The sequence below is a fragment of the Arachis stenosperma genome, chromosome 7 (genome assembly GCF_014773155.1).
Source record: "Arachis stenosperma cultivar V10309 chromosome 7, arast.V10309.gnm1.PFL2, whole genome shotgun sequence".
NCBI classification, from domain to species: domain Eukaryota; kingdom Viridiplantae; phylum Streptophyta; class Magnoliopsida; order Fabales; family Fabaceae; genus Arachis; species Arachis stenosperma.
Window position 1 is genome coordinate 21,543,906 of NC_080383.1, and position 14,606 is coordinate 21,558,511.

General features: G+C 33.8%; 1 protein-coding gene across 1 annotated transcript; it reads right to left on the reverse strand.

Annotated features, from left to right (window-relative positions):
* Positions 1–1,272: 1,272 nt before the first annotated feature.
* LOC130941396 (choline-phosphate cytidylyltransferase 2-like) lies at positions 1,273–5,211 on the reverse strand. Its single transcript, XM_057869881.1, has 10 exons — positions 4,739–5,211; positions 4,327–4,375; positions 4,118–4,241; positions 3,927–4,040; positions 3,756–3,851; positions 3,627–3,669; positions 3,389–3,544; positions 3,200–3,280; positions 2,081–2,191; positions 1,273–1,885 (listed from the first exon to the last, which is right to left on the reverse strand). Exons 1-10 carry the CDS (start codon positions 4,754–4,756, stop codon positions 1,673–1,675), a joined length of 1,005 nt encoding a protein of 334 aa, XP_057725864.1. The 5' UTR covers positions 4,757–5,211; the 3' UTR covers positions 1,273–1,672.
* Positions 5,212–14,606: the final 9,395 nt, after the last annotated feature.

Genomic DNA, 14,606 nt, shown 5'->3' on the forward strand with positions numbered 1-14,606 from the left:
ACCGTACCCATCCCCAACTGCTGTTCATACTCAACGTACAGCTCTTTCATCAGCACGTGAGATCGGATTTGTTGATAAATATACAACATCTTCTGCATACTGCCATCGTCAGTGATGGGCATTATTTGAAACTGTATTAGCCCATCAAATACTTGCACAGGACTTCTGTATAAAAGATTGCTCACCCTTTTCAAAATGTGGCTTTGAATGTTATTACAAAGACCATTTTGTAACTCGACAAAACTCATGGTACATTGAATAGCAAATGACAACGGACATTTACAAACAAAAGCCACTCCTTCATGTGTGTTTGGTATAACCTCACCGTTATAATATACTCGCAAATTTGCAACACCTTCCATAACTTCAGCCTCAACTAACTATTTTTTTGACACAATTATCTGCCAAAAAAGCACACCACTAAGGACTTTATGAAAGAAAAAGTAAGAGAGGAAGTGAAGATGAAAATGAATGAAACTGGACTTCGTATTTATAGCCAAAGCTGGGATTTAAATATTATTTCGTGTGCAAAACGCAACCTGCGTTTTGAGTCTTCCAGAAAAAAGTTTCTGACACTAACAAAACACAACCTGCGTTTTGTGGGCTTAAAAAAAATTTGAATTTTCTGGCTTAAAAAGCGCAACCTGCGTTTACCCTAAAATAAAAAAAAAATTTGAAATGCCATTCAAAATTAAAAAAAAAAAAATAAACTAGTGCAATTTTTTTTATTCCCTCCATTTCATAGTTTTACACGTTAACACTTTTGATAACAAAAAAAAAACAGCCTCAATGAATGAATTAATTTTTTTAAAAAAGAAAATTCTAAAGTACAAATCGGCATTGCCGAAATCACTTCTAATAAATTAAAAAATTTTGGAGGGGTTGCTGCTTTCTTCCCTCATATAGGGACAATGTGACATAAAGCAGGCAATTAGGGGCTTTAACTTGGCGATTATTGTTGACCAACCCCGCCCCCCTTGCTTATGTGTATTACTATTCATTATTATGTGGAGCAGCAGCCGCCATCGCTAGTAAGTAGCTAATGGGAACTCATACCTCAGGAATTAAGAAGCTTCTGTTTTAATTGCAAGTCTTGGACCATTGAAGGTGAGCCCACGCACCAACTTAGTTCTAGGCTTCAGGCTCAGACCAAAAAATTAAATACCCTGAATGATGTTTAACAGTTAACGCTTAACATTGTACTGCTATGGAGAATGACTTCCTCGCAGATGTTACAGTTTAAAAGAGATGGGAATGGGATTGGAAACCAGATAAGCCAACAACAAAATTACGTGTTTATTTTAATTTTTATTTGTCTTAATTCTATCATGAAAAATTCCCAAAAGTAAACAAACAAATAGAAAGGATACAGAATTGAGAATTCTCCTCTAATATCAACTCCTTGACTGACTAACCACGAACATGTAAGCCCAGTGCAAGTCTAGGTACTAAGCATATGCACAAACATCATTTTCCATGTATACTAGCACTCCACAAGCAAAACTAAGTTAAAAAAGAGAAAAAAAAAAAAACCCAGCAAAATGGAAGTTCCCAATGCAACTCCGAAGCATGTTTCCACAATTCAAGATATAACACATAATATTACAGAAATCCCCATGGGCAGTTGTTACGCACATTCCGCCAAGATCCTAACTCCTTCCTTGAAGTACACCTACTTTTTGTTTTCTTCATCCCGATTACTCTCAGGCTTGACCTCGTCATCATCATAATACTCTTCAAAATATTCTTCTTCGCTATCATCATCATAGTAATACTCATCAGAATCGACATCCACACCATCCTTGCCATTTTGTAGAAGAAAAGATCCGTCTCTTGATTGTTGACCTCTTAACCTCTCTTGAATTCGATCCCTAATAGCAGTGCCCTGATAAAATCCACACATTAACAGAAAAGGAAAAATGAGAGAGAGAGAGAGAGAGAGAGAGAAAGAGAGAGAGAGAGAGAGAGAAAGAGAGAGAGAGAGAGAGAGAGAGAGAGAGAGAGAAAAGAGAGAAGCCAGCTAATAGTTCACTAGTAGCAACAGAGTTGTCGCATTTACCCCCTAGGTTGGTTAACTCACCATCTTATGACAACCTTCTTCAAACATCTCAAGAAATCCAGCAACCCAACGATCAGCATTTTCAACCCATTCATTGCGGTGCATACTGGCAGTCCTTTTAACAATTTGGATCTGATAACAAAGAATATATTATACTTTTCTACAGAGAAAAACACAGAGATATCCTATTAACCATGGATAAATATTGAAAGGAGAATGGAAAAGTCCATGGCACTGCAGTGATGCAGTCTGCAAGTAAGGCTTTGACACAATACTTTCTTAATGAAATTATCCCCAAGATTGGTTTCCAACTGCATTATATATCCAGTATAAATCTTGAACCCATGTAGATTGATATCCATGTCATGAATATTCGTTGGCTATCAAAGGCCTAACACAACCCTTCTCCTTTATCCGGGGCCACAAAGTGGAAACTTTATTAGGTTCAACCCTTCCTATATAATACAACAGCTCCCTCTCATGCTTATCAACATTTAACAAGATCAATAATCAAGAAAGCAGCTTTAGTTTTGCTTCTAGAAACTATGTATAACGGAAAAAATTTGGAAATAACATGAAAAAACAGAATCAGAAAGGTGTTAGTTCTCTATTTTACTAGAAAACTACCATCAGGCCACTCTTTTTTCCAAATTGCATCAACATGTGGAATGTAGACATAGGAATGTTAGGATAGACAGCTGTTAGTTCCTTATTGTTATTGATGAGGGCTTTAAGGAAAGAGTTCAACAAAAGCAAGAATGGAAATCTAAAATTTTTATGCTTTAGGCCCATAGGATATATCTGACTGGGGGATAAAATGAGATGAACATTCATGTCTGAGATTGATGTGTAAAAATTACACATGGAGCTCATCCAAGAGAATTCTTACCCGACAACCAAACATGCCCTTAGTTTATGTTTTTGTCCTCAAACAAGCACTTGAAAATCAAAGTGTCCAGCACTTGAACATAACTGATAATAAATCCTTAAAAGAAAAGTAGCAATTCTATATGTCCAACTATTGCATTTAAATATGTGTACATGTTTATCCATCTACAATTCCAACAAGCAATTCAATTGACATGATATTGGCCAAAGAAAGTAGCAATTGAACTTGATTAGCTAAATGAGAGGGCATACCTTTTCGCCAACCTTTTCTTGGTGCTCCTTGACCTTCTCCTGTAATGTTTTCAACCTTCTATTGACCCTGAGTCGCTTCTCCTGTTTATTATATAATGAACACGAGTGAAGAAAGGTATAAGGTGATTGAGGAAAGGAAGGCCATATTAGGAGAAATAGTTGAGTTAAGGAGGTGTGGCAAAGTCATGCCTTGACATAACTGACACCGAGTTCTTTCCTAGAGTAGCCACGATCCAAATTGCGCAGAACATATTGGTTATAATCCTTGACAATCCTCATTATAATGTCTGATGTGGATATTCCTTCTGTTCGTTTTGTTTCCTTAAATCTGCCAATAGCTTTAACCTGGGAATAAAATGGTAGGCCATATAGAAGGAAGCAAGAAGGAGAAGTGGAAAAAAATGAAGAATATGAGGGTGAGACATACAAATTCATAAACATCATTGGCAGCACCACTTGTATCAGCATAACTGTGAACAGGAGGAAAAGGGTGGAATGAGTAGACAGATGCAGGGCATATAGAGTTGAGGGAGATTGGTTGAGTGATTGTTCTTACGGAAGAGAGTCGTGAGCTACATAGTCGATGTTGTGCTTATCGAGGAACTCTTGGTTGATGACCCAGGGAGCATCGGGAATGACTTCATCCACCCATCTGCTCAAAACCCGCAATTATCAGTCACAAGAGAGAGAGAGAGCAAGAAGAGTCAGCGAAACAGATATGACTGACTTGCAGTGGCGAAGGGATTCGTAACGTTCGGCCTCAGTCATAACAGTTTTGCCTTTGTATTTGTGGGTGATCTCATCGTTGCAGCAACCCACCAGCAAGTAAGTATTCGGAAATCTAAAAGTGAGAGAGTAAGTAGGATAACACGAGATCTATTAATTTGATTTGACACAAAAGTGAAGAGAGAGGATTACGATTTCTTGGCTTGCTCCAGGGAGCGGGCATGACCGAAGTGGAAGAGATCATAGATGCCGTCCGCATACACACGAACAGGGCGGTCCACGGGAGGTGGTAACATCCGATGTTCACTGCTGCGGTCTGCCATTCCAATTAGTGGTGTCAATATGTCTTTTAACCGAGACTAATGGTTTTTCGGTTTTTCAATTAATTCAAAAAAAGTAACCTATTGCTCCTTCTGTGTCACCAATGTTGTCACTTGAACTGATATCAAACTGCATAATTATGGCAATTCACCAAAAAAAAATTAGCACCAATGAGTTAGAATTTATAATCAAGTAATCAAAACTAACCCACAAATTAGTAGTAACTACTGAATTTACAAACAGACTGAAAAAAAACAAATCAAACTGCAGTAACAAATTAAAATCAGAACAAATAAAGACTTTGAAACTTACAAAAATAGAAATAAATTTTTTTTAACCCTCATCAACAGAACAAAAAAAATCGAACAAACACAATAAGCAGAACAAAAACAATTGAATGAAATCAACGAAGCAAATTCATAGCAAAAAAAAAAAACAAAAACACAAACAGAACAAAAATATTTGAACGAAATCAATGAAGCAAATTCATACCTGAGGCTGAGGCTTCATTGGAAGTGCAGCGATGAAGGGGAGAGACGGAACAACAAGGCGGCACGTCGCTGACAACGACGACGACGCTGACTCGCTGAGAACCACGCCGCTGCTGCCTGTTGAGGACGACGCCGCTGAGGAGTGAGAACGACGGCGCTGAGCAGCGAGAACGATGACGCTGAACGGCCACGGAACGACGCGGGTGCACCACGGCGATGGCAGAGAGAACGACGGTGCTCTGAGACTGAGAACGAACGATGCGAAGAGAGATTCTGAGAATGAACGACGCGGGGAGAGACTAAGTACAACGCCGGGAGAGAGACTGAGAACGACGGCGGTTGTTGGGGTGGACAACGACGGCAGAGACCAGAGATGAGCACAGAGGTTAGGGGTTTCTGTGCAGAGAGAGGAGGGTGCAGCGGGTGAGTTAGGCGGCGGCGTGAACGAACGAGAGAAAGGGAGCGAGTGTATTAGGTTAGGTAAAGTTGGGGTACTTTTGTAAAATTGATATGCATGTTTACATTCACCGGCTCGGTTTGATTTGGTCCAAGTCTTTTTGGAGTCAGAACCGAAAACCAAAGTTATCGATTCCAATTTTCAATTTTCGATTCTCGGTTTGTTTGGTTATCGGTTTACTTGCTCGATTTTGTTTGAATTTAATCGGTTTTGGAAACCCCTGTCATAACTCATAACACACATAAAACCTATTAGAAGCCTATCCTTTTGCTATTTTTTATGTATTTGTCGATCGAGAGTGAGTTGAATCAAAATGAGTTAAATAAAGTTTTTTAAGAATACACGCGCACAAATATGAGGTCGAAAGTAATCAGCATTGATTTGAGTTTCGATCGTTTTGTTGATCGAACGAAGCTAAATCGAGTAGGAGATTCGATTCGAGGAACCGAGTAGAGTCTTCGAAGAACTGGTCGAATAGTTGTGGAAGCGAAAAGGTTAGTGACTTTCATCACGCGAGAAAAACATGGAGAATATCTACAATCACGCAGCGGGAACAGTTATCAAGAGGGATTGTATTTAAAATTCGTAATTTTTATTTAATTGTAATTAATGGTGGTTTAATTGACCGTTATGTAAGATAGCTTATAAATACTAAAAAATGTTAGGAAATGAGGGTTGGAACTTTTACTCAAAAAAAACACTATAGCACTCTCACATTTCAGAAAATTCCTAAGTTTGCATTTGAGTTACATTTTCTGTAGGGTTCCTTCCACCTTCTTCTTTCTTTCAATTTATTTTTCTGTACATTTAACATTTCAATTAATCTTATTTACTAAGTGTTCTTTACTCTCTTTGTTTAATTTATCATTCTACACTTTATCGCTTATGCTAGAGTCCTTTGATTTAATTAAAAAGAATTTTTATTATTTTCTCTTAATTTTGATGCAAACATTTTCATTTACCATGTATTTAGTTTTCGAAAATTTTAATTTCTAAGTTTTATTTATTAATTAACAACTTTTTTTATTTTTATTTTTAATATTTGTCTAATTGAAGATATTTTGATACACTTCTAAAAAATTGGTATTCGCACAGAAGAGTAAATTTCGTTTTCAGATTATTAAATAACGAACCACCATCAATTTGCTAAAATCCACAAAACAGGATAAAAGATGAGAAAGTTAAAAAATAGATATCAAATAATATGCATTATTCAATATTCATATTAAATTCAACTTTCTATATACAAACTGATTCCAAATGATAGTTATACATATGCGTGTGTGTTCAATTTAGAATTGCATAATGAAAACTTCGAATCACACACAAACTCTTGAAGAAATTTTCTTACACAGAGCAAGCTCTAGATCATTATAAAAGGAATGAGAAGATTCTAATTAAAAAACACATACAATATACATCAATAAATTAAGCATGGTATCTTCTATCTCATCACCCTTTTCTTTCGTATTCACCGTCATCAATGTCTCTCTAAAAAATCAAAATACCTGATAGTGTTTGTTTTGATATATTGAAATAGAGATCGAAAGATTAAGACTCAGTATTATATTTGTTGGCTCAAAAACTGGTACTAAAATTTCTGTCTTTGTCTCCAAATTTTCATTATTTCAATATCCCTAAAATGTGAAGACACAGAGGACTGAAATTTTTAGAGAAAGACTAAAACTTTAATAATATTTTAGACCTAAAATACCCTTATTTCAATTAATTAATTTCAATTTACCCTTTATACAAATTAAATTAGAGTTTCATTCTTATTTCAATTTCTGTCTCCTACTTTACACCAAAAAGAATACTAAAATTTATTTCAATCTTTGTCTTTTAATCTTTGTCTTTCAGTCTCAGTCTTTTGGTCTCTATCTCTTCACTAAACGCTACCCAAAAGAATATAAAAAATAGCACCTCCTCTCAACTATTCTTCTATTTGCTCAATTGCTTGTCCATTCAAGTTAATCCCTAACTAATTAGGTTAATTCACTGATGTTAAAGAAAATATTCAGATCATTAGAACCTGAATGATAATTACAAAAGAATATGAAAATTTTAATAAATGAAAGTACAGCACTGCTAATCTCAAAGGATAACTTTTCAATGTTAAAATGTAGAGAAAATTTCACTCTCCTCTCCTGTCAGATGCTAAAATGACACCTCCTCCCCTTTATTTATAAAATGTATATTTTTCTCCTTTATAACTTTTAAAAAACCTCCTCTTCAATCTATTTTAAATTTTTTTGTGTTAACTAATGTTAATTTTATCCATTTTTCAAGAAAAAATAAATAATTTTTTACAAAAATACCCTTTAACAAAAATTTTATTTTTTTGTTATTAAATTTTGCTTACCAAAATACTCTTTAATATATTATTTTTTTATTGATTAAATTATATTTTTACTAAAATATTTTTAAAAAATTTAATAAAATTATTTTTTTCTAAAATATCCTTCAATAATTTTTTAATTATTAAATTATGATTTTACCAAAATTTTTATTAAATTTTTTTTATATTTTACTATTAAACTCTTATATAAATAAACATCTCCCAAAACATTCCATCAAAATGGTTAAATTCTACAAAGCTACAAATACAAAGCTCAGATCGAGTTAAGATCCATACTTAAAAATACAAAGTTCCAGATAATAACAACAGCAAAATCATCAACAGATCCATGCAATTCCCAAAAAAATATAACCAAACATAAAAAGAGGCACTCTGCTATACAGATTGAAGTGGTATAGAGAGAAAAAATAAATTTTTTTAATAGTTATTTTTTATTATTTTATTATTATTCAAAGTATGGATCCTACTTTTTTCAATCTCTCTTTCATCCCATAGAAAAAATCTATAAACTTGCATTTTGTTGTAGAATAAATAAATAAAAGATATAATATAAAATAAAATGTAAATAGAAAACTCTAATTTTAATATTTACTAATATATTTATCTCATTATATTAATAGAAATAACTTATATATTTATTACTATTATATATTAGCAACGTATGAAAAGAGAGAAGAAAAAATTTGTATATAGACAATATATAGAGAGAGAAGATTATTGTTATTGATGTGTGTTGTTTCATATGTTCACTTTCTCTATTTATACATACAAAAGGTATTCCTTTTCAACCATCATTAAATTCATTTTCCCTTGATATCTTTAGCTTTCAACATTGTAAATATGAACCACCCATATTAAATGATGGTCATCCACCTCATTTGATCTTATCACAACACTCCCCCTTGAATGACTATTTAGGATTATGCCTCATTAAAACCTTAGTAAAGGAAAATCCAGTGAGAAAAAACCTTAGTGAAGGAAAAAGAGTACAAAATCCTTTAGTGATGGGGACTGCCTCATTAAAAACCTTGTCAATAAAACCCAGTGGAAAAAAACCTGATCAAGAAAAAAAGAGTACAGTCTCCCCCTCTTGTCGACATCATTTAATGTCTCAAAATTCGGTGAATCCCAATCTCATGTACCAATCTTTCAAATGAGGGTTTTGGGAGTGACTTTGTAAATAAATCTGCCAGATTGTCACTTGAGCGGATCTGTTAGACATCAATTGTCCCTTGATTTTGAAGATCATGATTGAAGAAGAATTTGGGAGAAATATACTTTGTTCTATCACCTTTGATATATTCGCCTTTAAGTTGGGCAATACATGCTGTATTAACTTCAAACAGGACAGTTGAAGCTATCTTCTGATCAATCAGTCCACATGATGACAGAATATATTGGATCACACTCCTCAGCCAAAAATACTCGCGACTAGCTTCATATATCGCTAGTATTTCAGTATGATTAGAGGATGTTGCTAAAATCGTCTGTTTTGTGGACCTCCATGATATAGCTGTACCACCATATGTGAATAGGTATCCTGTTTGAGATCTTCCTTTATGTGGATCAGACAAATATCCAGCATCTGCATAGCCAACTAATTGTGACTTGGATCCATAGGGATAAAATAATCCCATATCAACCGTTCCATGAAGATATCAAAAGATCTATTTGATTCCACTCCAATGTCTTCTGGTTGGAGAGGAACTATGTCTTGCTAGTAAATTCACAGCAAATGATATATCAGGACGTGTATTATTAGCAAGATACATTAGTGCGCCAATAGCACTAAGATATGGTACTTCAGGACCAATGATATCTTCATTCTCTTCCTTAGAACGGAATTGATCATTTTCTACATCCAAAGATCTTACGATCATTGGGGTACTCAGGGGATGTGACTTATCCATATAAAATCTTTTCAAGATCTTTTCTGTGTATGTCGCTTGATGAATAAAGATCTCATTTTTTGTATGCTCGATCTGCAGGCCGAGACAAAATTTAGTCATTCCAAGATCTTTCATCTCAAACTCTTCTTTTAGAGTTTTTATAATTATTGGAATCTCTTCAAGAGTCCCAATGATATTTAAATCATCAACGTACACAGCAATTATAATGAACCCAGATGCATATTTCTTTATGAAAACGCATGGACAGATATCATCATTCTTGAATCCATTTTTAGCCAGATACTCAATAAGACGATTATACCACATTCGTCCAGATTGCTTTAGACCGTATAACGATCATTGCAATTTGACTGAGTATAACCCTTGCGAATATTCATTGGATGGTTTAGATATCTTTAGTCTTTTAGAGACTTTCATACAGATATCCCGATTTAATGAGCCGTACAAATAGGCTGTTACCACATCCATTAAATGCATATGCAGTTTATGATATGCAGATGAACTGACCAAATAACGCAATGTTATCACATCCATTATAGGGGAATACGTTTTTTCATAATCTATACCGGACCTTTGTGAAAAACCTTGTGCCACAAGTCAGGCTTTGTAGCGCACAACTTCATTTTTCTCATTTCGTTTTCTCACAAATACCCATCGGTATCCAACAGGTTTTACATCTTCAGGTGTACGGACTATAGATCCAAAGACTTTACATTTTGCAAGTGAGTCTAATTCAGCCTTCATGGCTTCTTTCCATTTTGACCAATCATTTCTTTGTCGACATTCTTCGACTGATCTTGGTTCAAGATCCTTACTTTCATGTATGATATTCAATGCCACATTATATGCAAATATTTCATTGACAATTGTCTTATTTCGGTCCCATTTCTCTCATGTAAAGACATAATTTATCGAGATTTTGTCATTTTCACAATTTTCAGGTACCTGAACATCTTCTAGCGTTAAAACTATATCAGAATTTTGGACAACTGCAGGTGTCTCTACTATGTCTTTTTCAACAGGAATAGTATTTACCTCTTTTCTCTTTCGAAGATTTTTGTCTTTGAAATCAAGAGGCCTGCCACGCTTCTGGCGTGTATTTACTTCGGTGGCAATTTGTCCAACTGGGACATCAATTTGAATTGGGACATTTTCCACTGGTATATAAGATTTGGTTATCCTCTTTGTATCAGAAAATGTATCAGGCAATTTATTTGCTATTCTTTGCAAATGTATAATCTTTTGAACTTCTAGTTCACATTGTCCTGATCGAGGATCTAAATGCATCAACGATGATGCATTCCAATTAAGTTTCTTTTCAGGAAGCTTATTCTCTCCCCCTTAATGCTGAAAATTTTGATTCATCAAAATGACAATTCGCAAAGTGGGCTTTAAATACATCTCCCGTTCGTATCTCAAGATACCTAACTATAGAGAGAGAATCATATCCAACATATATCCTCAATTTTCTTTGGGTCCCATTTTAGTGCGATTAGGTGGTGTAATGAGAACATATATTACACACCCAAATATTCTTAAATGAAAAATATGTGGCTACTGGCCAAATGCTAATTGCATAGGAGAGAACTTATGATAACTCGTTGGCCTCAAAACGAATAAGTGTTGCGGCATGTAAAATAGCATGCCCCTAAACCAAAGTTGGGAGATTTGTTCTCATAAGTAAGGGTCTAGCAATCAATTGGAGGCGTTTAATAAGTGATTCTTCTAACCTATTTTGTGTGTGAACATAGACTACTGGATGTTCAACACTTATTCCATTAGCCATACAATAAGTGTCAAAAGCTTGGGAAGTAAATTCACCAGAATTATCAAGATGAATTATTTTGATTGAATTTTCTGGAAATTATGATTTTAATCGAATAATTTGATCCAGTAATCTCGCAAACGTCAGGTTGCGAGAAGACAATAAGCACACATGTGACCATCTCGAAGATGCGTCTATTAGGACCATAAAATATCTAAAAGATCCACATGGTGGATGAATAGGTCCACATATATCACCTTGAATCCTTTCTAGAAATTCAGGACTCAAATCCAATCTTTACTGGTGATGGCCTTAAAATTAACTTTTCCTGAGAACATGCAGCACAACAAAATTCACTAGTTTTAAGAATCTTCTGGTTCTTTAGTGAATATCCATGGAAGTTTTCAATAATTCTCTGCATCATGGTTGTTCTCGGATGACCCAATTCGTCATGCCAAGTTATGAACTCATTTGTGTTAGTAAACTTCTGGTTTACAATGGCATGTGATTCAATTGCACTAATCTTGGTATAATATAACCCAAATGAAAGTGAGGATAATTTTTCTAATATAACTTTCTTATTTGAATCATGAGTTGTAATACATAAGTACTCATGATTTCCCTCATTCATAGTCTCAATATGATATCCATTTCGGCGAATATCTTTAAAGCTCAATAAGTTTCTTTGAGACTTGGTAGACAATAGTGTATTATTTATTATGAATTTTGTTCCTCCAGGAAACAAAATTATAGCTCTTCTGGAGCCTTCTATCACATTGCCTGAGCCAATAATAGTATTAACACGTTCTTTTTTTGGCACAAGAAGGGTAAAATATATATCACTTTTAAGAATAGTGTGCGAACTTGTACTATTCGCAAGGCAAATATCTTCAGAATATGTCCTTGCCATTTTTTTTTTCAAAAACAAATGATAATAATAATAAAATGTGTAGAAGTACATGCACAGTAAAATTATTCACATGAATACTTAACAAACACATACATATATCAAACTATTCCATCATTGATCAAATAGTTAATATTTTTTTCAGAATCCTTAAAGAAATTAGATACATCATAATGAGTGGTGGAATTTTCATCATTTGAAATAAAATTTGTTTCCTTTCCTTTGTCATCCCTTTTTAAGGATGCTTGATAAAGATCAATTAGGTGCCTTGGGGTACGACAGGTACGTCACTAATGGCCCTTTCCACCACAACGGAAGCATTTATCCTCAATTGATTTACTTTGCTCATTGTTTCTTTCTTTATCCCACTTCTAGTGAGATCCTTTCTTGTGAACATAATTTCTTTTCCTTCCATAATTTTTCTTGTTATTAAAACCTTGCCATTTACCTCTTCTACCTCTTCTGGAGTAATTTGCCGCATTTACTTCAGGAAATGGGGTGGCGCCAGTTGGGCGCACTTCATGATTTTTCAATAGCAACTCATTGTTGCGTTTAACAACAAGAAGGTAAGAAATTAACTCAGAATATTTTTTAAACCCTTTTTCTCGATACTGCTGCTTCAGGAGCACATTCGAGGCATAAAAAGTTGAGAAAGTTTTCTCCAACATATCATGGTCAGTTATCTTTTCCCCACATAATTTCATTCGTGAGGTGATTCGAAATATTGCAGAATTATATTCATTTATGGATTTAAAATATTGTAGACGCAAGTGCGTCCATTCATATCGGGTTTGAGAAAGTATCACCGTTTTTTTATGATTGTACCTTTCTTCAAGGTCTTTCCACAGATCTGCAAGATCTTTTAATGTAAGATATTCATTTTTCAATCATACGTTAAGATGACGACGAAGGAAAATCATAACTTTGTCTTTATCCTTTTGGGATGTATTATTTATAGCATCAATGGTATCTCCAAGATCCATTGAATCAAGATGGATTTTAGCATTTAGTATTCCATGATAAATAATTATTTTTAGATATATCAAAAATATTATATTTAAGATGAAAGAGATTCGACATAATAAAAATTTGTTACCTAAAGTCTTCCTAAAATTTCGTTAGAGTTTCATGCTAATAATGTCTTATAGAATAAATAAATAAAAGATATAAAATAGAAGACTCTAGTTTTGATATTTACTAATATATTTATCTCATTATATTAATAGAAATAACTTATATATTTACTATTATTATACATTAGCAATATATGAAAAGAGAGAAGAAAAATTTTGTAGATAGACAATATATATAGAGAGAAGATTATTATTATTGATATGTGTTATTTTATACGTTCACTTCCTCTATTTATACATACAAAAGGTATTCTTTTTCAACCATCATTAAATTCATTCTCCTTTGATATCTTCAGCTTTTAACATTATAAATATGAACCACCCATATTAAATAATGGTCATCCATCTCATCTGATTTTATCACAATACATTTTTACTATATAATTCACCAAACAAAAATTACCAACTACAAAAAAGACAAACTGCCTAAACCTTGTCAAATCCTTTCAGATCTAGGAGCAATCAACCAACTGAACCAAATAGAATCACCAATTATAACATCAATTCAGAAATAAAAAGAAAAATTAACAACCCTAATTCCAGTTATGTTCCCGAAAACGAAATTTCCAATTTTAAAAACAAAAAAAATCCTCTTTTACTCTTTTAGCATGAGCTGAAGAAGCAAATAACAAAAGACGTTACCTGGAGAGAAAAACTCGAGGTGTAGAAGAAAACCGGTTTCGGAGAGATTCGGTTTTGAAGTTGGGTGTTTTTGACTTTTTGTTGGTCTCTTTTTTAGGGGTTCGGACTTCGGAGTTTAGACCCCGATTCTCACTTTGGGCGGCTGAGTGGAGTTAATTTCTCCTAATTTTTTGTTGAAACTTGGTTAGGGCCAGGGTCTTATAAAATGTTTTTGTAATTTTAGATTTGTAGGCTGAACCCTGAAGTCTTGGGTTCAATAATTGACACTGCTACATTCAGGTAATCGATTTTTATGACCACATTATAGTCGCAAGATTATCACATTATGTGAAAATTATTGTAGCGGTCAAATTATAGTTGCAATTTGAAACACATTCTCGTGTGTTTTGGTTCACCCTTTACGGTTGCGCAAGACTATAAATATCGTTTATATCATTTCAAGAGTACTACTTCTACTTCGAGGATATCAAGTAACATCGTGCTTATTATTTAAGCTTTACACTTTCGTTATAAATAGAGACATTGTTTAAGTGTCATTCATGAAAACATATAAATATTATTAAATACTTTAATATCTTATAATTAAATAATTCTATTATAATTATAAACCTACTTAATTCAAAAGATGAGGTAAATGAGAGTGATTCACTTAATAAAAAGTTAATTTTGTGATAAGGATATATTGTATATATGGAA

Excerpts from the sequence above, each read along its gene's own strand:
- LOC130941396 (XM_057869881.1), bottom strand. Across the intron at positions 4,041-4,117 it reads CTGGAGCAAGCCAAGAAATC|ATTTCCGAATACTTACTTGC; the intron begins GTAATCCTCTCT and ends TCTCACTTTTAG. Across the intron at positions 2,192-3,199 it reads AAGAAAAGGTTGGCGAAAAG|ATCCAAATTGTTAAAAGGAC; the intron begins GTATGCCCTCTC and ends CTTTGTTATCAG.